Below are 24120 nucleotides of genomic sequence, written 5' to 3'. Positions count from 1 at the left end.
GCCTAGTCAGGGCCAGCCAAGAGCTTTGGTAATTCCTGAGGCTAGTCTGGGTTTTTCCAGGGGAGGTATTCCTAAGAATAAAACCAAGGGCTTACTAAAACCAGGAAGTCCCTTCTTGAGATGATGCAGAACCTGAGTCCCTCAGTAGTTTAGGTCCATGGTCTGGTATGAACCAGGGACATCCAAATCATCTTCACTATGACCTAAACTCTACAGAAGGAGCTGGAAAAGAATCCAGTCTCTCAGACCTAAAGACAAGCGGGCTCTCCTGTGAGCCAGGAGGGACTTCTGCCTGCAACATGTGATTCTTCAGAAAGAAATCAGGGTTCGGGTCTAACCCATGCAAGCCCAAGACTTATCTCTTCATTTGTGGGTGTGGGGGGAGGAATGAAATGCACAGTGATTTCACATAGACTCCTCTCTGGCAAAATATAAAATTAAAAAAGACAAAATTTTGCAGTTTGTTTTTATATCCATGGTATCATCCTTCCCCGCCCCCCTTCTATTTTCATCATTTGTAATAAGTATATTAAATCCTGACGGACGTGTGGTGTATGGGTTCCAGTTTAAGCAACAGATTTCAACTGCGCAAAACAGTAGTAATTCAACTGCTCTATAACACATTTTTCCAAATCGAAAGGACTCATTTGACATTGATATGCTTTTAATACATTAAAAATTTCTTAAAATTTAATTCATTAAATCATTCTTAAAAGATGAAAGGTCAGCAAACTGACTGTGAGCTCTATTATAATAATATTAAATAATGCAAAGGGATTCTCAGTGAGGCAAATAAGATACCGTAAAGATTTATATTATAGCAGTGAAATAAAATTATACACATATATCAGATAATCACTTCAGAGCTAATAATATCACATTAATAGAAACAATTTTTTTCTTTGAAAGAGATTCACTAAGAATCTATAGTATCTACATAGTTCATATGTTCATCATTGGCCGAATAGCCTAGCTAAGGGCTTCATCTCAATTCTTCTAAAGACCAAATATAGCTAAGGATGGCTCAATCAGTTAATCAAGCCAAAATAAACTATATTGTCTATTGTAACTTATCAGCAGTTATAGTCTTTAGACCTATATATATACACACACATATATATATATATATATATATATGTATATATATATATGAAAGCTACTCAAAAGGATCTTAATAGTAAATGAAAACAAATATCACTTAAGAATTAATGTAACTTTGGGTAAAGAAAAAAACAACTTGATACGTAAGAATAGCAGAATCACATTTGGAAAACAAAAACATTAAAATCCCAGCAAAATTAGAAACAAAAGCTGTATTCAGAATTGCTAAGTCAAATATTTGGATAATTTGAAAAAAGGAAGGAAAAAGAAGCCACTCAATGCTAAAGTTCGTTCTGGTCTTAAGCAAGCCACCCTTTTATTAGTATTGCCGGTTAAGTGATAAGGCGGACAACTGTCTGACCAGAGGCCTTTCAGTGATGACGACAGGAGCAAAGTTAAGTAAGGATGGCGTGTTAACTCTGAACACCATGCTAAGTATTAAACCAAATCCAAGTACAGTACTTTTTGTTTAGTCACTCTTGCGAAAATTACATCTATATAAAGAGTTCCTCATCCTTTTCCTTAAGAAATGTTTCATAGAAAGCTTTATAGATCAAATTCAATAATTGTGTGTGTGTGTGTGTGTGTGTGTGTGTGTGTGTAGGCAGGTAGATATGTATGTATGTAGATAGATGCCTTTCTTTTCTGCTAGAGAAACATGTCTTTCTTATTCATAATGACTTCCTCACAGCCGGCTCCTATAGAAATCACGACCTAATTGATTTTCCTCAAATAAAATGGAGAAAATGGACTTTGTGACATTCCTAAAAAACAATCATTTCGGAATATTATAATATGCAGGTTAAGATCCTCAACAGTGGCTAAAGATTATGTCTCTTCCTTATTTATCGACTATCAGTAGCAGTTTCGTTTTTAGTGTTGAATGAGCTTTTCCCATATTTTTATACTTGGAAATGTATTATTATTTTTTACTATTTTACTGTAACATCAAGATATAATTTCATTATCACATTAGCTTACAAAATAGTTTAAGTTTATATTCCATGTTCAATTTTTATTTAGTCTAAGCTGACCTTATTTTTAAGAGTTGTACGTACTGTAAATTAAATGTGTAAGACATATATTCGCTTGTGGGTTATAAGTCTAATCCGCTATCAAACTTTTATCTAATAGTTTGTATTGAAAATTAACTTCTTCAATTCTCATAATAGTTATGAGGCTACCTTTTAAACTTGATTTAAAAAAAATAATACAAATGCACATACTCACAGTTACCTGGCCGGCGAATGGTCCTTCCTAAAATTGTAAAAATTGGAAAATAGAAAATGTGCCCATTTCTGGGAATATGGATAGAATTCCTTATCAGCCTCATTTAAAGCTGCCTTCAAGGATTGTATTAAACTTAATTATGAAAGATTACAAACGAGATGATGTGTAATTGGTACCAGCTGCAGTTCGTATCGGAAAGCATAAATACAAATGGAGTTATTTATTTATTTTTATTTATTTACGATTCAAATGGCAGTTCTAGAACTCATAGGGATAAAATTGACTTTACTACTTTTTTCCCATTGAGTTTAAAATACTTCTACACTTAATAATAGGAGAGACAAATATCCATTTAAAGACTATTTTTCACCCACAAAGAACCCCAAAGATGAAGCAACACAAAGCAATTTTCTTTCCCTTAATTAGTAGCTTATTGTTTTTATATCATAATTAGTGATTTGAGACCAAATTCTCCTCAAGCAACAACCTGCATTTTATTTTTTAAAATCTCTATCTATCCATCTCTCTTTCTAATTTCTTGTCAAGATTCTTCATTAGATATTTTTTTAAAAAGCAAAAGAAGAAGGGCAATGTGGAAAAGTAGACTTCACCTGGGGAGGGCGGCTGGGTGGTGTGCTTATCAGGGGGGCAGGACCCATAGCCGAGGCAGCATTCAAGCTCCTTTCCCTTTCATCCTGGTAAATGCGATCTCGTTCAGCCTCCGGTAACTGCAAGAAATTCTGCATAGCCCGAAGGTTTACCAGCAAAGACTGGGATGCAGTCTTGGGGTCCTCTTCCTTTCGAAGAATTTCTGAAAGCAAGCCCTGCAGGGAATGAAAGACACTGGATGAGTGAGCTTGCTCCCATTCTCGGCCCAGCTAGCAATGATCCTTCCCTTTTCTTCTCCACTCTGTTTAGAAAATGAACAGTCAGAAGCATTAATTCTACATACGAATATATTAGTTACAATTGAAGTGGTAGAGAAGAGAGCCTCAATTGTATTCTTAATTTTATTAAGCATCTGCTTTACATATAACATAAACTGAAACTGCCTAATTGATCTCCTTCCTTTGAGTAGCTTAACATGCCATGAAATCTTTCACAGAGAGACGATGGAGGGAAGTTAAGGATAAATGAAATGCTCATAATACAACAGCATTGAACTGTATAGTTCTCAAGCTGCCTAGACAAAGGCAGTGGAATGCCAACAGCCCAACATGTAAAGATACAAAGCCAATTCTAGAAAACAGAACTTTCATAGAAAATGAACTGCAACATATTAGAAAAAAGAATTTAAGGAAAGCATCATCTAAGACTTATGCTGTTTCACCAGCAAAAATATTTTAAGTTATTCTGTAATTTTCAAATTACTAGAATCAATGACAAGTGATTCTTTCTATTTACCATTTAAAGAAACTATATGCTGATTACTCCAGGTAACAGGTTGCAATTTTGAACTTCAGAAACCATAGATTAAATTTGAAATACGTAACCCCTTTTTCCACATTACAAAAATCCATCATAGCATGCCAAGGAAACGAATATTATCAAATTCTGTAATTGTCAAATTTCTTGAGGCATAAAAATACTTGTGAGTGATAGAAGAAATTTACAAACCATTAGTAAACTCCTATAAGGTGTCTCTCTCCCCAAATAATACAGCTTTTTTTTTTTTTTTTAAGTTTTGGAAAAATGCTTTCAAAAAATGGGTGGTTTTCCCCAATTTTCTTTAAGGGATTATATAAAACAGAAGGATTAGCAATTTTTTCTGTCCATTGGATAGGGGCTGGCAGCACTTACCTCTTCAATCTTGTATATGAAATAATGCCTGGAATACCAAGGCATATTTGCTTTCTGCATTTGGGGGAATAGCTGTTTACCACAATGTAGCTACGAATACAATGTTGGCAAGACTTCTATACAGTTTGCAAATTTCCCTTTCCAATAACCCTGCAGAAAGGGTGAAAGGGTGTATTTGGAGAAGGGAAGGTAGTGTCATGTCAAAATAATCAAGCCCCAAGATTATGACATTTGGGTTTTTTTTATGGTTTTCCAGAAGTGCAAACCTAGTTTTGTCCCCAATTCCTCAGGGATAATGTACCATATTACCCAAATGTAACAGTTGGGTGCAGACAGTAAAAACACACTGTCCACTTTAAAAATGATTTATTGGCTATTAAAAAAAAAAACCTGCAATAGGCTCAGGGGGCTTACGAGTACATTTAATCTCTCACTGGTGTATGCAAGTGAAGTCTGGAAACTGGACCCAAACTTTCAGTTTCACCATAAGAAATGTGACTAACGAATGAAGTATATGCATCCTTTCATTCTTAATACTGATAACTAATGTTGCAACTGTGTTTATACAAGACAAAATATCCAGTCAATTTAACTAAAATTCAGTCAAACAGGCAGTCACCCAGCTATTTAATTTTCACAAGGCCAACTAATTAGATTGACTGTGTTTTTGATGTGTCACATCGAAACCAAAAAATACAGGTCTCAAAAAAATGTTTGAAAATAGGTGTAAAAAAATAATCTTTGATCTCACTCATCGCCACCAAATGTTATGTAGCAAAAAGTGTGCTTGGCAAAGTAATGTGTATTAACCAAACAGAAGTAGAGAGATAGAAACATACAATATACAAAAATAGAATGTTACAAATTTCTTGAGTATAAAATCTAATATTCATTTTTGTCATCCCAGCACAATGTCTACCATGTAAGTGATAAATATTTACTAAGTGGATTAATTATGTATATTCAGATCATAAAAGGAAAAAAACTGCAAATAGGTGATAGAAACTTAAAAACAAGATATGCTACCCATGGGTTAAATTCTATTGGTAATTATTAATTTACTTAAGGTCAGCTTTCAATGAAAAGTTATGCAGCACTCTGTAAGATTGTTTATCTACATTAAGTGTTCAATAATTTAAAAAATAGCTTAGGTCAAAGAGAGTCTATAAACATTTAGGATGTTATTATATTTGGGAGATTTGAAATTAGACATTTATAAATTTCAAATAACAAAATAATAACATGTCATCTCTTTCTTGAAAAATATTTCCTGAGACAGCAGAGAACTACAGTGAGAAAAACAAACGTGAAAATATATATAATAATATTCTCTATCAAATCTTGCTAATAAGACATTTGTATATGGCATAACGTAGAAGACAGTAGGTCGGTCACTTGGGAGAGAATTTAGAAATTTCTTTACCCATATTTTGATGTTGGCATAACTTCCCATTTGAGCATATATAGTGGTTTAGGGGCAAACATTTTATTTCCACTTATTCAATTGGAGCAAGTGCAGTTTTTCTGCTTGTAGTATGTTGAAGGTCTAAAGTGGTACCTTAAACCCTGTAACACTCAAAGAGCTCTAAGGCAGCCAGTGTAGACATCTCAGGTGTTTTAGAAATCTTCGGGGGTTTTTTAAATTTATTTTATTTTTTGGCCCAGGCTTTTCAATGAGGGAGTGCCCCCTGGTGGAATGCTTGAAATATTGTTTAAAATGTTTTGATTAGAATGTGTTAATTACAAAAAAAAAAAAAATCATGTCACTTGAGAAAAATTCTGGATGCAAAATGACTGCTATTAGAATCTGGATACGGGAATGAATGTTTTGGTCCTGTTGAGGTTACTGTTACCGGAACAGTTGCATTTATGGATTCAAGATGTATGTGGCCCCTGTTTCCCATTTGCCATAGTAGAAAATACAGTTCAGACTTGCCAAGTTAGGTCAGGTCATTTGTAGTAATCCCTCATGGAGGATATTAGAAGGATCTCTTACCAAAAATTCTTTTTCGTGTTAAAAAATAATATGTCAAGGTCATCATGTACCTACTTGCTAATTCAGAGAATATGCTAAAACACCAGGACTAAAACAAGTCATCAATATTGTGCACCATAGGTATTCAATACATTTGTTCAATGAAATTAAAATCATTAGCCATCTTGTTTCTGAGAAGAACGTGAGAATTTGTATGTTTGTTCTGTAGTAAGTTACCAGCTCCTCATGAATATTTATATTGGAAATGAGAAGCTGCTTTTCATTGGGACTTCACAGCTTCAAATAATTCGATAGGTGCTCTATATATGGAAATAAAAAAATGACTCTGCACTGTCATCACATGGTGGTTGAGAATTCTTATTTTTCCATTAAAAAGTGAACTTACTGATGAATTCCTAAAGCTTTTTTACGTTCCAAAAGAGTTTACAAGTTATTACAAGTAAATTCATTAGTAATTGTAAAAGAAAGAAAAAAACTTTCAATAAATATTATCAGTACTTCCAACTGCTAATTATGAATTCTTTAAAACAGCAGATAAGCAAAAGAGACTGCCAATCTGAACAAAAAGCCTGTCTGGCCTCCCGTTTGTCTCCTCTTTGAACATAATCACTGATTCAATAGATTTTATCAGTTTCATGGAACTTCAAAGCCCTCAGAAGGAAAACATGATTTGATAAAACCTCCCATCTAAAAAGAAAATATGTAGAATATTCTTCAAGGCTACCTGCCTCTGCCGTTTGGTGAATTTTTAATCACATGTCCAGGTGAAAGACTATTTTCAAACTCCACCTACTAGGCTGGACTCATGCCAAATATGTTATAAGCAGACACATTTATCTCTGTCATTTGGGAGGCTAAACGAGAGCTGTCACATTGGGGTAATAGCACCTTTTTACCTTTTATTCAATAGTGATATGGATAGTGGACTTTTCTTAAATTACACTGTGAAGAATTATAGAAACACAGTAGCAATTTCTGTTATACTTAAGCAGGCAAATTTCTCTCCACCACATAATTTACAGAACTCAAATTCAATAAAACATTACATGATGGTCCATTACTGTTATCAGTTTTGAATAATCCATCTTCATTCTTCATTTTACTGGAAAATAAAGTGTGCCAAAGACAAGGAGGAGGGGGAGGAAAAAAGCCACAGAATGGGATTAGAGTTAAACTCTGGGTTTTACTTTTTTTAAAGGCACTAAAGAATATATTTTCTTCTATCACAACCTTTAATAGCAATAATACAGAGAAGTGAATTGGCATATATAGCAAAGTATAAATCTGGAAGCTTTGGCAATTATTTTTAGCCACAGGTTTCCATTAAAAAGATATCAAGTAGGCATAACTGAATGAATGATACATGCTAAAAGCTGGTGTCTTCAGTAGCAATTAAAGAACATATGCCCATCAATTCAAAAGGGGAAAAAGTCCTTAAAACAAGTAATAATATAAATTTCACTATAAATTTTCAGAAAGTAGACTTTTTTCTTTAATAGTCATGTGTGAAAGTCTTAAGAGGGGGGGTTATGATTTAATTTAGGACACCCATTAAGATGATGAGAAAATTCTCCAATTAAGAGTTAAAAACATGAAATCCAGGATTTTAAAGTTATACAGAGCTGTCAACGACCAAATTTTCTCATCATAACAGCATTATGTATTATTCTTATGTTTTACCACACTGTTTATAGGGCACCAATGTCTTTACCTGACCTATATAACTGCATTTGTATGTATGTATTTTACATTAATTTTTTTAAACTTGGAATTGGAATTGCACATTGTAATAAGTGCACATAATGTGTGATGTGCGATTTAACTCTGCAGAGCTCCTTGTCTATACATATGCATTAGCATGCGTATTTTTCGTACTCCATACTCACACCATACACTCTCACTCTGCACCTGCTTTTACTGAAATGCATACACTTTGAAATAAAACACCTACATGCATTCATATGAATATGTAATCATTAAAATAAATGCAGCTGTGTGTGCACGCACATGCATGTGTGTGGTTTTTAGTATGACCAGCTAAAATACATGCACACTTGAGTGTTCAAAACCTAGTTCCCCAACAGTGAACAATTCAATGTGCATGGAAAATTACTTAAATCAAACAGCTTCAAATACGGCTCAACCACCCACTTCCACTGAGGAGAACCATTTATCAATATAAAGGTTTAAAACCAAACTCCTGTATCACCCAGGGTTCCAAACAGTATTTTGGTAATGACTTTTTTTAATTGGCTATTATTAATAAACAGAGATTGATATCAAGCTGTACCAGGTTTTCATTCTCCTCTCATCCTCTGAAAAATAACATTACTGTTTTGATGTTAACCAGAGATGACTGTCTTTTCAAAGAGATTAATATGGCATAAAAAGAGAGTTTGGCTTTTTATCTAGTAACAAATCCTATAGATATCTGTGGAATTTGTCAGTGTGAGAAAGGCAGAACAAACGGTCAGCTCTTTAGAGTAATGGCTGTGACATCATAACCCAAGAGAAGAAAAACAGTACCAAGGGGTGGCAACGTCACCCTCACACCCCTCAGCTGGACTTGTGTCATTATTCACCGTACAAAATATACTTCCCTCAATGCTTTAAGAAATAATTTGCTGTTTTTTAAAATGCTTATCAGTAAATCTATATGTCATCTGTGTCTATATCAATGTTGTCTTTGTCTGTGGGCTTTTAAAATTCAATTCAACAAGCATTTTATTGAACTTCTATGTACAGACCTGTGTTTTGCCCAGTACTGAGAACTACTAGCAGTGACTGCTTCTTACAAAAATAAAGAATGCTGCCAGAAACAGGAGTATCTAGAAGGTTGACTTTTGATTCATTCATTCATCCATCCCTTCATTCACTTCATTTTTTAAAATAATTATCCCCCCAGCTGAATTTGGTACCATATTAAATTTACCAGCTAATAATGAACACATTTTTTTTAAAGTTGTGAAAATGCAGAACTAGGTAAAAATCATACAATTTTAACCTGACATAACATTCTGCAACCGTTTTTTTTTTTTTTTAAATAGGCAAATTATGTACAAAAAAACAGATAAAGAAACTGAAAATAAACACTGAGTTAAAGGCTTTGTTAGGCCGCCTAATTTCAATCCAGTTAAGGGAAGCCAAAAATAAGTCACAGCTGGGATTCTCACAGGTATGGAAGCTATGCCAACAGGAATTAATACTAGATTATTTTGTACCAGAATTTTATTCTTTTAATCATGTAATAAGCAAAATAACATATATAAGAGGAAAGTATGTGTCAGGTCCACCAAAAAAATTGACAAAAGAAAGAACAGTGGGAAAACAAGTAAATTGAAAGTACATAATGTCCTCATTCTAATCAAAGTTACATGTTCTTTGGGGGTTTTTGCGTGTGTGCCTGGGCCAAAAATAAACACCACATATACCATACTAGTTTCCAAAAAAAGAAATTAGAAATCTTCTCATTCACAGTGAATAGAATTTGTTCAGGACTTTTCAACTATCTTTCTCTCAGGCTCTCATCTCTTATCACCCCTTTTTCCTTGTCCCTCTAACCTCTTCCAGGATGATATATCTTCACAGGAATTTGCCCAGGAGGACAAAGGTGTGGACCCAAGGGGTACATGCAGATCTCAGTGATGAGAAGTCTGCCAGACTAAGGCTATAGATCAAACTTACCCCAGGGCCTCTTACGAGGTTGGGAAGAACACTAACAATACTGTAAAGAGGGAGAGGACAAAGTTAAGAAACATTTTTATGCTGTCAGTCAGATATTTTTTCTAAATGGCTACTTAGATTAAATGGCAGAAATTGCTATTGAGTCCCAAGAATTTTTTTTTTTTTTAAGTTGTAGAGGAATTCAGTACGGCACATTTATATACTCATGTTTGATGTAGGTACCAACATGGGAAAGACAGTAGGCTAAAAGCCTGGAATCCTACCATTGGCCTTGACCAAGTGTGGGGACAGAGTCCAGGAGAGCAGTTTCCAGGGTCTCAGCCTCACATGGAAAGGTGCTGGCTCGGTTATTAGATGGCCATCAGCTGTGGCTGGGTGGCCATCAGCTGTTACGGTTAGTCATTAGCCACTGATATAACTGCCATGGCTACGCTGGGGGGTTGGTTGGCAGAGAAACGGATGGCGGATTGTGCATCTTATGGATCCTGCTCCCTGTGTCTCCAACCCAGCCGCCAGAGAGAATATAGTGTTATGACTCCCCTATCTATGGCTCCGTTGTCCTTTTTGGCCTCACCATATCCGTTCTTGTGCGGGGAGCGGGACCAGAGACCCTGCATGACACCAAGTCATGCACCTTTTCTCAACCTGCCACTACTAACAGTCTATGATTCCATTATGTAAAAGCACTGGTAATGCCAGTTTGAAACATTTTTTATATTTATCTTCAAAGCCCCTAAATTAGGATCAATTTGTACACAGCTTCCTCTTAGTAGAGGAGGTTTATGACAGAGAAAGCATGATAAAACTAGGCACCACCAGGAACAAACAATCTGATCACATGAAGAGAAAGAAGGATGTTAGCACAAAGTAAAAGAATAAACATTAGTATAGATGGGACCAAAGAAAGACCATAAAGAACTATTAACAAATAAAACAAAACTAACCTGAGTTCTGTTAAAAGCCACACGTGCAAATACTGCCTGGGAGATTCCTGCTCGTTTCAGTTCATCACGTACCCACTGGTAGATTTCGGGAAGACACCTCTGTGTTGGTTGAAACCTGTTGCTCCAAAGGCTTATTCATAGATCTACTGACAGGGGGAGGGTGGTTCAAGTATTGTTGGTTTAAGGACTGCTGGGCTAAAAGTCTATTCACTGCATACTGCTGGTCAGCAGCTGAGCCATCACCAGCTGCTGGTTGACCAATTGAGGACTGATGGGCGTTGACACAAGCCCAGGGTGCAGATTTGAGAAGAGGGTCCGGACAGAGGGCTGGCTGCCATGGGAGAGCTGCGCAGGGGATGGAGGCTGCTCGGCTGTGTTCCCTGGGACCGGCTGCGGGCCAAAGTTGACATGGTTGGCACCTTGCTGGGAAAGTTCAGAAAGACTATCCATCTCAACTAAAATGGACAAAAAGTAAAATTAGGTTAAGCCAACAATGATGGGTATTGATGAGATTTCTGATCGTTTTTTAAATAGAAACAGTAGGCACATGACACATCTAAGATCCACTTAAACTAAGAAAATTTCAAGATGGAACTCAACCCACTATGTTCTTTTCCCCTTCTGCACAAATCCACAAATTTTAAAAGTGGGACAGTGCTTCTGATCTAATTTTATAATGTGATTTAGATTTAAGGCATGAAATACATCTATTATTTTCAAATTCTATGTACTAGTTTTGGGGTCAAACTATTATTCATTCTCATTACCCCAAGAAGGCTTATAAGCAATATTAAAGATAGCTTCTAAAAGAATGCCATTTACTTATTGGCAGCTAGGGCGAAACAAATGAACTGAGCTAAGAAAACACATCATATGCAACTAAAGAAAAAAAGAAATATACAAGTATTTTCTCATGACATATATTAACTATTATTACTCTAGGCAAAAGGTTTGAAAGAAAAAAAGATGATATAAATGTTATTATGTACGTTCAATTTTTACCCAGACATGAATATAAAAAAGTAATCAATATAATAAATAATGAAAGTGGTCATAATGATAAGTAATAACATATGAGTGCATATTGAACACCGGACTTAGTATCTTATATGGCTTGCTTCATTTAATTCTAACCATCATGGGAAGCAGGTAGATCTGCAAATATTTCTTAGAATGAAGCATGTGATTTATTGGATTAGAAGCCAGTCTATCCAGTGTTGCTAAGACCCAAATGTTTCTTGAAGAAGCTATGGCTATCACCAGACGATAAACACAATCTTTCAAGGAAGGGGCAGGGAGTTGTTCTGGCACAATGGTGATACTGTCACGATTTTGCAATTTATTACCACCTACCCAAGATGAAGCCTTCTCCCTTGGATAGATTTCTCAGTGCTCTGGCTGAGAGTCAGCGCTAAGTGTGTCAAATGCTTAGCTGTTGCAAGGAGGAGACTGGTTTGATGCTCTTGACTGGAAAAGCTGAGCTGAGCGTGGTACTATATGGAAACAGGTGAGCCTTTCCAAATAGCACACCATACTTCCCGTTTATAGACTGGATTTTAATCATCATTTCTCTTTTCACTACATATTCAGATTTTATGTTTAGAGGAACTTATCATATTGCTATGATCATTGATGTATGCAAAATATAACTAAGAATTGGGAAAGAAACTTTCCATTTCTACCAGTGATATCAGCCCAAGTGGGCCATTCACAGGAAATAGTAATTCAAGCAATTATTCCAAAAATGATGCATTGTCTTCATTATAGCTCTAAGCTATAAAAGGCAAAGAATCTGTTTTGGTAGATGGATGGTTTTGCTTCAAATATTAAAAGCTAAAACATGCTCAAAATTCAGGTTCTCTTGTCTCTTAAAATCTTTAGAAGTTGTTGCTATTAAATGAAGGTTAATAGAAGTAAACAGAAACAGATTTAAAGCAGGGCATAATGCTATGCATATTAAACATCCCATTCCTATATTATTTTAAAATATTATTTGGAAGGTACAAGTATGTGAAAAAAAACATTAATAGAAATTAAAACATTAACCTTAACCACAGTGTTTGCTTTTGCAAACACTAACAAACTCAATAGGGAGAAAATGTCATAATCTAAATGCTAAAGTACAATACACAACTTTTATCTGTCATTTTACACTGTAGATAATTTTAACGTATTTTTTGAGTAACAAATATTGACGTAAAGTTACATGTTACGATAGGATGCTATATTGGAATTAAAAATTTAGAAATGATGCAATGATTTTTTCTGGCATGTATGGTAAAGCAGTATGTTCACTAAAGTGCCTACATGGGGGGCCGGGGATTAGGGATATAAAAAATCACTGGATCTCAATTGTGGAAACTATAAATACAATTTAATATCCTTAAAAATTGGAGGTAGAAACAGACACTTTATTTTTCTATGGAACAGAAACAAAAAGCATAAAAGCATGATTTATCTCTGAGAGAAATCACAGCTAATATTAGTTATTCAAGGCCTGGTTAGGTCTTCACTGAGATGTTAAAAAATGACAGCTCCCTTCCTCACGCCTCGATTTCCTGCACGTCTGACAACCAAGTCAGTTTGGCTGATTTAAACACAAACATTTATTGAATTTAATTATCTCATTATACTCATACCCACGCCCCACCCTCAAAGAAACATTCTAAATTGATCTCTAATTGGGCAATCAAAAGACCTGGCTTTAGATGTGACTTTTATAAACTTCCAAATGACACGTAATGGTATGTAGCCACCACTGCAACGGTTTTTGCTTACCCATCATATCTTTTGTCTTCTTGAAATGTTTGTACCACCTTCCAAATTCTTGACATTTTGCTGCTGAGACATTTGCATAGTAAGTGCTGTTCACAATGGAAGAAATCATACTCTGCATGAAGAGGGGAGAAACATTTGTAATACATAGCAGCACAAGATGGAACACAGAAAAGATTTCAATTGTGGAAACTGTATTTTTTTTTTAATTAACTGAGTACTAATACATTTTTGTTTCACACTTAATCTAAAGCGTCAACTTCTTAAAATTCATTAAGTAGATCATCAAATGCTTATTTAAATAGAAAGCAACTGACCACTGAGACGAGTATCAAGCTATCAGACCCACAGGCTTTGCTCTAGTATTTATGGAACCTCCATCAGTGTCATCTATTCCTAGGCTGACAATGTGAGACGATTCTATGATTGTAATTCATAAATAAGTGCTACTTAGAGGTTTAGTGACTGTACTCTACCATCCTTGCTGCTCAAAGTATGGCCCAGGGACCAACAATATCAGCATCACCTGGAAGTTTCTTAGAAATGCATAATCCTCAGCACCACCCCAGACCTAGTCAACCAGCACCTGCATTTTACCAAAATCCCGAGGGTATTTGCCTTTGCATTAAAGTTTGAGAAACACCACTTGCACTTTCCACACCTATTGTTTGGATTTCAATTGGAAATGCATTAACTGCTTTAACACTGTTCAAAGGTTGACCTTAAGGAGAAAACAAACTATTCACAGAGATTCTCTGCAGACCAAAAAAACATTCTACAATCTTACTGCTAGCTTCATCTACAGTACTGCTTGAGTTTTGAATTTCAAACCATAAAAATTTTAAATATATACTTTTCATGCTTACTAAATTTCTCACAGATACCGCAAAAAAGAAAATGACCTATTTTGTCACTTGTCTTCATCCTGCTTTTAACAAAAGCCCTGAAAGCAGTCAACAGTTTAACATATAAAAAAGACAAAAATGACAATGATTTTCATGTATTACTACAAATTTTTTTAAACTCATTTTCAACAAAGAAAAGTGTTTTCTTCCTAGCAAATTTTGGTTATGGTAATTTCAGTGACTTAATTCACAGTTATTTTGAACCATACCACCCATATTCTTTAGTAGCGGCTAAGTTAATTTCCAACTGAGTCTTAGGAACAATTCAACTTTGGAGCTCCAATCTATCCCCTATTCCTATGGTATAGAAACCTCAGAACTCACATTTCAGACTTCCGTTGGTCTAGGGTGAAATAGTTTACAGAAGGCAGCACTGTTAGGGAGGCAGTGAACAACCAGAAAAGCCAGTTTGGGGACAAAAATATTTTTAGACATTATCTTCTTTTAGCTACTTCTAATTTAAGTCCCGTTTGGTTATTACGGATTCTCCTGACATCTATTATCAGTGTTAATTTTGTAATATGAATACATTCCCATAATATGTAAACCTTGAAGAACTTCCAGTGAAGGATAAGCTACAGTTGCATTATTTATGTAAAACACGGCTATCTTTCCTAAGAGGCGTTGTGACATCTATTTTTTTGACACTTTCTACTTTATAGTCCTTTTCCCACTTTATTTCTCTAAAAAGACATTCTTAATGGGCTCATGATGCCCTGCCATTAATCCAGTAGCTTGCAATTTTACTAAGAGCCTTCTTCCTCAGTCCAGAGTACAAAAAGATACTTAGCAAGGTTGCCAGAACCAGAGCCAGAAGATTACCTGATCCAGTTAACAATCTGTCAGCTTCAATCACCCTTACTCTATTGTAATAATGGATCAATAAAGTCAGACACTAATAAAACTATTGAGATTGCTGATGGATAACGGTGATTCTGAAAATGGATGACAGTTGATGTTCTTCCACTTTGGTCCAATTTTTAAAAAATTATTACTCTTACACCTAGACATTCTGGCAGTTTCTTAAATGTTAATATAATAGTACATATAAATTTTAGATGTAGCTTAAGTCTTAATTTTCTGAAATGTTTGGAATATCTCAATTTTGCTGAGGTGTCTGACAAATATCCAGTCTACTTCAGTTTGCCATTAGTTCTACATATCATATTTGCTCTTTGTTGCACACCTACTATGTGCCTGGTTGGTACTAGGAATACTAAGGCAGATAAGACACGGCCTCTGCCTATAGGATATTTACCATCTATTAGGAAGACAAATATGTAAACAGATCATCTCAATTTAATGTGAATCAGTACACCAACAGTGAGCAAAATATATGGGGGTAGGAGGGAGAATACACAGTGTAGGAAACAAAAGTCTGAAATATTTTCATAAAACTAGAGCCCATATGTAATAGTGCTATGTAGTTCATTATCATCCATATGTGAAAAATAATACCCATATGTGCATCATCAAAGCTTCCCTTGCCCTTGTTTAATCCTAAATTGGTAGGCTCTGTCCTTAAGTGTCTTTCTGGATGCTCTCTACTCTTTCAAGTGGTGTGTGCTTGGACAACTCTGATTAATGTAAATACTAGCCTAAGCAAGACCTAAATAAAAAGGCTAACCCTACAGGTTATGCTGCATGCCAAAGCAACTTTTTAGATTATCTATCTTTCTGTGCTTTTGGGGATCTAATAAATATTCCATAATTCAGGTAACTTGGGGTCACTTCAACTTTTATTGGAATAATATGCAATAAATTTCATATGTAGCCACTGCCAGATGCTTTCTTTTCTTCTTCCTGTGATAAAATCCTTATTGAAATCTTAGGCATGGCATCTGACTTAGACTAGTGAATTTCAAGGGCAGGGAAGAGAGGTTTCAGAATCTTATGGGGCCTGTGGCATTTGAAAAAATAATATTCAATATTGTTATCTTAAATTTGGAAATCATAAAGAAACACCTATTGTTTTGATAGTACAAATGACAAAAAGTCAAAGTTGGTAATATTTTCCTAGGTGGCAGGGATGTACAGAGATACACGTTTTTAAGGATACAAGCTTAGGATTCTTATGTCAATCAAAAGGAGACATTAATTTAAAAAGATTACACATGGCTGTGAGTTCATGCAGGTCTGGGTTCCATATTCTTTTCCAGCCCAAATGCCTGGCATATATTAAATAAACACTAAATGTTCATTCGATGAACAGAATCAGCTAAATCTGCATTTATGTCTAAGATGTGCCACAGACTGGTCACGTGACCCTGGTCAAATTGCCTAAATGGCAAAGATAGTGGCACTCACCCCATGGAGTTATTCTGAGAATCTATTCATTCCAGCATTATTTTTTCACTCATTCAGCATGTATTTACTGAACTCCTACTATGTGCCAAGCACTGGGCAACTCACTACAAAAATGACTTAATGAGATCTGACCTCGGACAGAAAATAAATAAAATAATGAGTGTGACGAAATCGGCACAGTGCCTGGAACATACCGTGTGTGGACCTAAGAGATGTGAACTACTATGACAACCCAACCCTCTGCTAACAACCTCCTCACTGGGCTTTTACTGTATGATCACCTTTCAAATCAAAAGACTACGCTGTAAATAACTGAAAGGTATCAGATAAAATTTTCAAATGACATATTTTAAGTCAAATACATTTTCTTACGAAGAATGAGAAGTGTACTAATTAAATTATTAAGTTACAGTCAAGTGGTCAAGTGGTAATGAGGGAAAACACCAAGGAAAAAGAGTATTTCTACTTGTTGCAATATTCCAATTTGGTGGCTATCTTCTCAAGTTGGCCTGTATTTGGTAGCTGACATCAAGACGACACACATCACTGCCCTCACTTGGATGATTGAGCGGTGCCCTCTCCCATCTCTAGCTAACAGCTGCTCATCTCTGAGGATACATTTCAGATATCTCTACTTCTGCCTTTCCTGACTTCCCAAACATCACACAGATAGTACCACTATGGCACTCGTCATGCTGTTGATTTTTTACTGGACAGTGAGCCTTGGGTCTTATCTCCAAATAGTGGGCACTCATCACAGCGCTGGGCACATATTAGATGATCAATAAAAGGGCACTAAAATAAGCCATTACTGAGGCTACCAAAAAACCCTTTCTTTTTTTTCCTCTTAAAAGTCAAAGGTAAATGGCAGCTTAATTGTCAATGAATCTTTTAAATCCATCACTTTTAGTTGTCACAATAAAACTCATAGTTTAAAAATCCTATTAATTTGCAAGAGATCCCTTCCCAGGTTTTTCAAAATGCATCCACACAGATGTCTCAGAAGTCGCAGTTGCTCAGTAGTTATGTCATTCCAGTTCTCTTGTTGGTGCCTGTTCTTTTGAGCTCTCCAAAGCACTTTAGAAAGACACAACTGGTATCACAAGTTTTCCTACTCAGTGGCCAGTCTGTGTAAAACATCAATGTTCAGGGAATAAAGTAATCAGGCTGACAAAACTCAGTCAGTTTAAATCCCAAGTTCAAATGCTACGCACAACACCAAACATTGAATAGGCCACAGCTCCCAGCGCTGGGAAATAGAATTTGAAAGGCGGCAGAAATTGGCTATGGGTCTCATAACCCCAGTGTGACATGGTACTCTCATCCTAGGAGCCAAGTTGTAAGCTTTTCTAAGATCCATAAAGCACATGTCTGCTCCCTATGAGGAGCTTTGGTTCTTTCTGGGAGTCTGCTGAAGTTCCGATCTGAAAGAATGCCATCTTCACAGAAACCCCGGCACTCTAGAATACCATCTGCCACAGGCTGAGCTTCCTTTTCAGCCAAATACATTATTTATAACCTTTCTAATTGTGAAAAGGTAAGGGTGGAATTTTTCTAAAGCCTGACTTAGATGTAGTTAGAACATTCTGAACCTCTGCTCTAAAATACTGCAGGTCTCTAAATCTGAAAAACAAAAAACAAAAAAAACCCAGAAGGAATCGGTGGAGGTTACATAATTTTTGAAAATGTTATATCCTTTCAAACCACGGCTAGAATAGGACATACTCTGTAGGTATATATTTATAACAGATTCAGAAACTAAAGAAAGATGGTTTTATTTTTCTACCTGGTCATCTTAGTGGCCAACGAAGAGGTTTGGAGAGAGGTGAGGCCTTCTGAAAAAAAGGTTCATCAATTGGGAAAAGGCAGTGATCTGATTACCTTAAAATTGCTTTGTTGTGCCTTTAACAACAACAAAAAAAAACCCACCCCAAAACAATGCTAATCAGGTTATTCAATCATTTAAACCAAAACTGTTCATGCTTTTCTGCCAAATCAACCAACCACAGCAAAATCTGTTATCTCTGATTGCTCAGCTTCCAGTCAAAAAACAGTTAACCCCCACTATACCAAAAGTTTTCCCAAATACCCTCAATGCTCTGCAAGCTCATGGGGAATAAAGAGAAAGCCATGTCATCTTTAAAGGGCAACTGGAGTTCGGTACCATATTTGCATATTACAATACACTCTAATAAACTAAACAGCCTGTACCGGAAGCTAGCAGCTCCCTAGCATTTCATGGAATCTCCAAACTGGCATTTTGTGCACTATTTTTTTTTTTTTAAACAAGACTGTGATACCATGATCAAAACTTACTAAAGACTTGCTGTTGGTTTAACTGAGGTGGGAGAAGATAGCAAGAAAATCTACAAAATGGTGGTTCACCCATGTTTAAAGCTTTCAGGCTCCATCAGCAGAGAGGGCAAAGGCTACAACATCTTATTTACACAATTATCTAAATACGATTAAACAGCTGATGGACAAATATTAAACTGGAAAATGTATAGTCATTTCAGCTTAATGTAATCCTCTTTCTGTAAACACCCAAGATGATTTTTTTCAACCAGAACAGTCCTGACATCTCATAAGCCTAAGGGTGAATAGCAAGAGATTGTTTTTGATAGTTATAAATATTCAAAAGACATGCAGACCATCTGCTTTCATAATACAGGTAAAGCAAGACTGAAATGGTGACTGCTGTATAAAAATGATTCTTTTAACAAAGTCTTCCTCTCCTCGAAAACTATAAAGACAGATGTCAAAAACTGTTTACACAGAGCAATCAGGAGCGTGCAAAATGTAATATTCCTTTTACACACAGTGCTTGCTAAAGAGATTTTTTTTTTCTTTTTCTTCCCATCTGTGTGTTGCAACACATTTCTACAAGTTAAAAACATTTTTTTTCAAACAGAGATCTCATGAATACCCAAAAACATGCTATCTGGTTTCTGAATGCTAATTAATTTCAACTAAGGAATCTGAATATCTTTTTCTGTAGGAAGAAATATATGTTTTGAATTGGAATACTCTAGAGAGGCAGCAAGAGAAATAATCTTGCACAGGTTTAATTCTATAAGGCGATTTTCATGGTTCTAGCTTGTCTACAATATATGTATCGGTTATACCCATGCTTTAAATGAAAGCACATCACTTCTAATGTCTTTGGCATAAAGTCTAAAATAACTCTTTTCTGAAATAAATGTCCGCACACGCAAAATATACATACAGAAACCTTTAACTTCTCAGTTGATGCAGAGTGATGCATAAAGCCTTAGAGTTAATTTTCAGAACTGGAACACTAATCTTGACAGTAACCTTTTTATGTATTGTATTAATGGCACAGAGGCATTAAGCACCTTTTTGTAATTTTCAATAAAATGAGCATTTACTGAACAATCTGTCAAACTGCTGGCTCTCTATTCTTTTACATTTTTATTTTTTGGGAAGTGCAACTTCATACACTCTGATGTCTTTCTCCACATTCTATCTGCCTATGGCCTGAATTTTTACAGCAGTTTTTTGTATGTATATGGAAAACTCGAAGGTCAAACTTTAATTTCAGATCAGATGGAATCAACTCCACATTCAAATACAATTTTAATAGGGATTCTCAGGAACTGGGGTTTTCTTTTAATCCCAAAGGATATCAACTACTACAAACAAGCTCTAAAAGGCATCATATGAGATGGTGACATGGAAGGAATTTGTTGAAAATTAACAGGTAGTTCCCATCTGGTATTTGGGGGTGGGAAGGAAGGGAAATGGGCTTCAATTTATGAGAAGCAAATGGCAGGAATTCTAAGTGTAATATTCTGTTTGTGCATGCTAGCTTATGTTCCCAAATCTTTCCCTCTGGATCCTCTATTGCTTTCTAAGCTATTCTCTTGGGAGATACAACTGGGGCATATTCAGAATCTCAATTTGTTGAGAAGAGACTAATCACTTCTAAATTTTACTTAAACTCCAATTGTCATAGTTATAGCTCTTGCCATCTTGATCAATCCCAGTGACTGAAAAACGGCATTTTTCACACAAAGTAAACCTATAAGGGTTACTAAAACGTGCTAAAAATGGAAACTCAGTACAAAGCTCTAAAGGAATACAAAAGGAAGCACAAAGAGAACACATCCAATTTGGTTTTAATTGTCTTAGTACATCTCCTAAAAATGCAAATGTGATCATTTCAAACACAAATTTTATTTAATTATTTAAATATGCAATTCATAGTTTTTAAAGAAAATGTTGGTTTACAATTCATATGACTTTTCCACATAATTAAAGTAATTTTACGTAAGAACTAGATAATATCTTTTGACCAGATTCTCTATCTAGTCCTTTTGTATAAATACCTATCTAGATCTTTCTTACTACACTGAAACCCTCTTACTCAAACTAATTGAGTATGTAGTAAAGAGCTTAAATTAGAAAATATTAGTTAAAAGGTGTAGTAGTACTAAGAGTATGTACTATTGCAAATTAACTACACATGGAAGCTTACGTTGGTTCATTTGCAATATAAAGGGAACTGAACTAGATAATCTCCAAAGTCCCTTCTAACAGCTTTAACATTCTATGAAATCTATATGTCTTCCCAAAAAGAGGTCCTATAGGGTCTCCTTTAGTGACTAAAGAAGATTCCGTTGTGATACACATCATCCATTCTCAGGCACTCATTGTGTAAATGTCCCCAACTATATTTTTAGGATGGTTCAAGTCCCTTGGTATCTTGCTTACGATTATTAAAAATATACTCATCATTAAGTTAAACATTATGCTACTCCACATAGGATTTTCACAAGTTTTTTTATTAGGTAAATTGAAATCCAATGATTTGATTTTCTAACAAAATTGTTTCCTAAATTCTAAATCTGTATCAACTTGGAGAATGTTTGCTACTCTTTCTGATGGCCCTTCTGGGGTTAAATCTCCCATCCTCCACGGAGATTAAAATTTCTAGTATCTGCTTAGAAACAGCAGAAAAAAGATACCAAGTTTGTATCAAATTCTATGGGTCCTAACTAGAGCCTATTAAAAAATTTTAAGCGACAGAGTGGAAAAAAGAAAAAAGAAAAAAAAAAGCTGACGTAGTTTGAACAATCTGTTTTTCCAAAAGTATATACTAGAATTAGGATCTATAACTCTTCACAGATTCTATATTCCTTATTTGCATCCCTTCTTTACATGAACACTATTAGATTTTAAGCCATACTGCCTAAAAATTGGGGAGAAAAAGACAGTCTGGTTTTTAGCTTTTGATGGGACCACGGAACTCTCTTTTGGAATCTCATGAAACCTACGGAAACTCGCCCCACATATGCTCCCCAAAGTGACTTAAAATTTCAGGGTCTGCACAAACCCATAGAAGCCACAGGTTTTGTGGACCCCACTCAGGTCTGATCCAAGATTTCACAGGAGACTAAGGAGGCTAAATCATGTCCTCGATTTCTAAGTTTTATTATTAGCTGTTAGTCAAGACTTCCCAATGATTTAAATATAAATCATTGTTACCTCTGAACTCCTAGGTCATAGAGAAAAAACAAATTAATCTGACTCATCTCTATCAATATTATGAAACTGCTTCACAGTTTAGGAAAATGCCATATACTGGTGAGTAAAATCTTTAGAAGTTATGGTGAAATGGTAAAAATGTATTGAACAGGTTATATGTCATGAAATAATGAGCCCCTTCCGTAAGTGGAGGTTTGTGCTCCAAGCTGGGCTGTGCTCATGCAGAAAAGGGTGGACACACCAAGTCCCTGAAGCCCATTCTGGAATGGCTGAACAGTTATCTACACTTGCAGCTCTCTCTCAATTCAGGTGATTCTGGACCTTTATACAGCTGACTTTTACACATTATATGTTTATAGCCCTAAACGGTCTCCAGTGCCAAATGTAGACTTCAGAACATCAACTGAGGAATGGACGTTGTGAGCTCACATGGGCTGGTCCTATTAGCATTTCTGTGTTGGCGGCATCAGCATCTTTGTCTATACATCATTTGACCCTGTTATTGAAATTTCCCCTCTTTATTTTATTTTTAAATATGAGAAATAGACAAACGGAACTAAGAAAAGTTAGTAAAGATATTTTACTAAAAGGGATTTGAGATTCAGTAAAAAAATAAAATGTGAATTTCAAATATAATACAATTGAGACAAAAATGAACAGTATTAGCCACACTGAAATATATGTTCGATTATGGAAGAAAAATTTTAAATGTGCATAGAAATATGTTGCTAAAGATTGTGCTTAATAGTGATGTATAATTAGGTCTTTTATAGCTTTCTTTTTTTTAGATCTCTGGGTCCCTTGTATCCCCAAGACTATTATTCTGCTTACAAACATATAAGTTTTATACATATATTCAAGAACATTAAAATATAAGTAAAACTATGAAACAGTTTGTATCTTAGAAAAAATTCAGGAATCATTTGCTCTTGATTAGGCAATTAAAAATTCAGAATTAAGTTTAATAGGAAAAATATTTGTAAGGTAAGATACTATAGATAAGAGTATATATAAAATGTTACTAATAAAACCACTGGCATAGTTTATTGGTTCATAAAATTAACATGATGAAAATCCTATGAGGATATTTCAATTTTACAAATATTCCTGAGATCCTACTCTGTGTGCCAGCATCTCTGACTATGATGATGAATAAAACTTAGTCCCTTTGCTCCAGTCAATTACAGAGTACATGGAGAGCCTAGTTAGTCCACAGATAATTTCAAAACAATGTGGAAAGTACTATGATGGGTGCATAAAGGGAGAATAGAGCCTTGAGTGTGAGGAGTGGGAGTGAGAGGGAAGTTAAAGGAAAGGGCACTGGGAAAAACTCACATCAAACGACAGTCTCATAAGGCATCTTTCTCCTCTTCAACACTGTCTAGTCTAAGGTCCCATATTTGCTTAACTTGCAAATGTGCGTATTTAAAGCACAAGGCTTGAGTCTTCCCCTACTTCCATTTTAAAATACATCCAAACTTTATAATGATTCTGTGGGCAGTGCTAAAGGTGTCTCTTAAAGGTGAGAACGAGTTATAACACAATCCTCGAATTTTTTTTCCCCAATGAAAGTTTTGGGTTATTTCCATAAAAGTGAAACTTACATCAAAATCTTCACACATTATGTGTAGCAGCAAAGTTTCTTAGATCATACAGCATCCACAAGTACAACTTCAAACTCTTGATGCCCACATCTTAGAAAAACAACTAAAGTTACTCTACACTTTAGAACTGAATGCTATTCTAAATGTTTTGCAAGTATTAATTCATATAATTCTAATAACAATCCTGAAAAAGTGGTACTATTATCTTCCTACTTTACAGATGAGGAAACTGAGACATGGACAGTCAGGGCCCGAGCTTTCAGAGC

General features: G+C 35.4%; 1 protein-coding gene across 1 annotated transcript in view; it reads right to left on the bottom strand.

Moving 5' to 3' along the window:
• The window catches only part of SATB1 (SATB homeobox 1), a 76043-nt gene that overhangs the window by 34933 nt on the left and 16990 nt on the right, over window positions 1-24120 (bottom strand). The window contains 5 exon segments of the mRNA XM_033133067.1: window positions 2943-3155; window positions 10756-10845; window positions 10847-10980; window positions 10983-11210; window positions 13534-13645. Of these exon segments, the coding sequence (XP_032988958.1) occupies window positions 2943-3155; window positions 10756-10845; window positions 10847-10980; window positions 10983-11210; window positions 13534-13645 (777 nt within the window).

This window comes from Rhinolophus ferrumequinum, chromosome 17 (assembly GCF_004115265.2).
Source record: "Rhinolophus ferrumequinum isolate MPI-CBG mRhiFer1 chromosome 17, mRhiFer1_v1.p, whole genome shotgun sequence".
Lineage (NCBI taxonomy): Eukaryota > Metazoa > Chordata > Mammalia > Chiroptera > Rhinolophidae > Rhinolophus > Rhinolophus ferrumequinum.
Note: the sequence above shows the minus strand (reverse complement) of the source record. Positions and strands in the feature narration are given on the sequence as shown.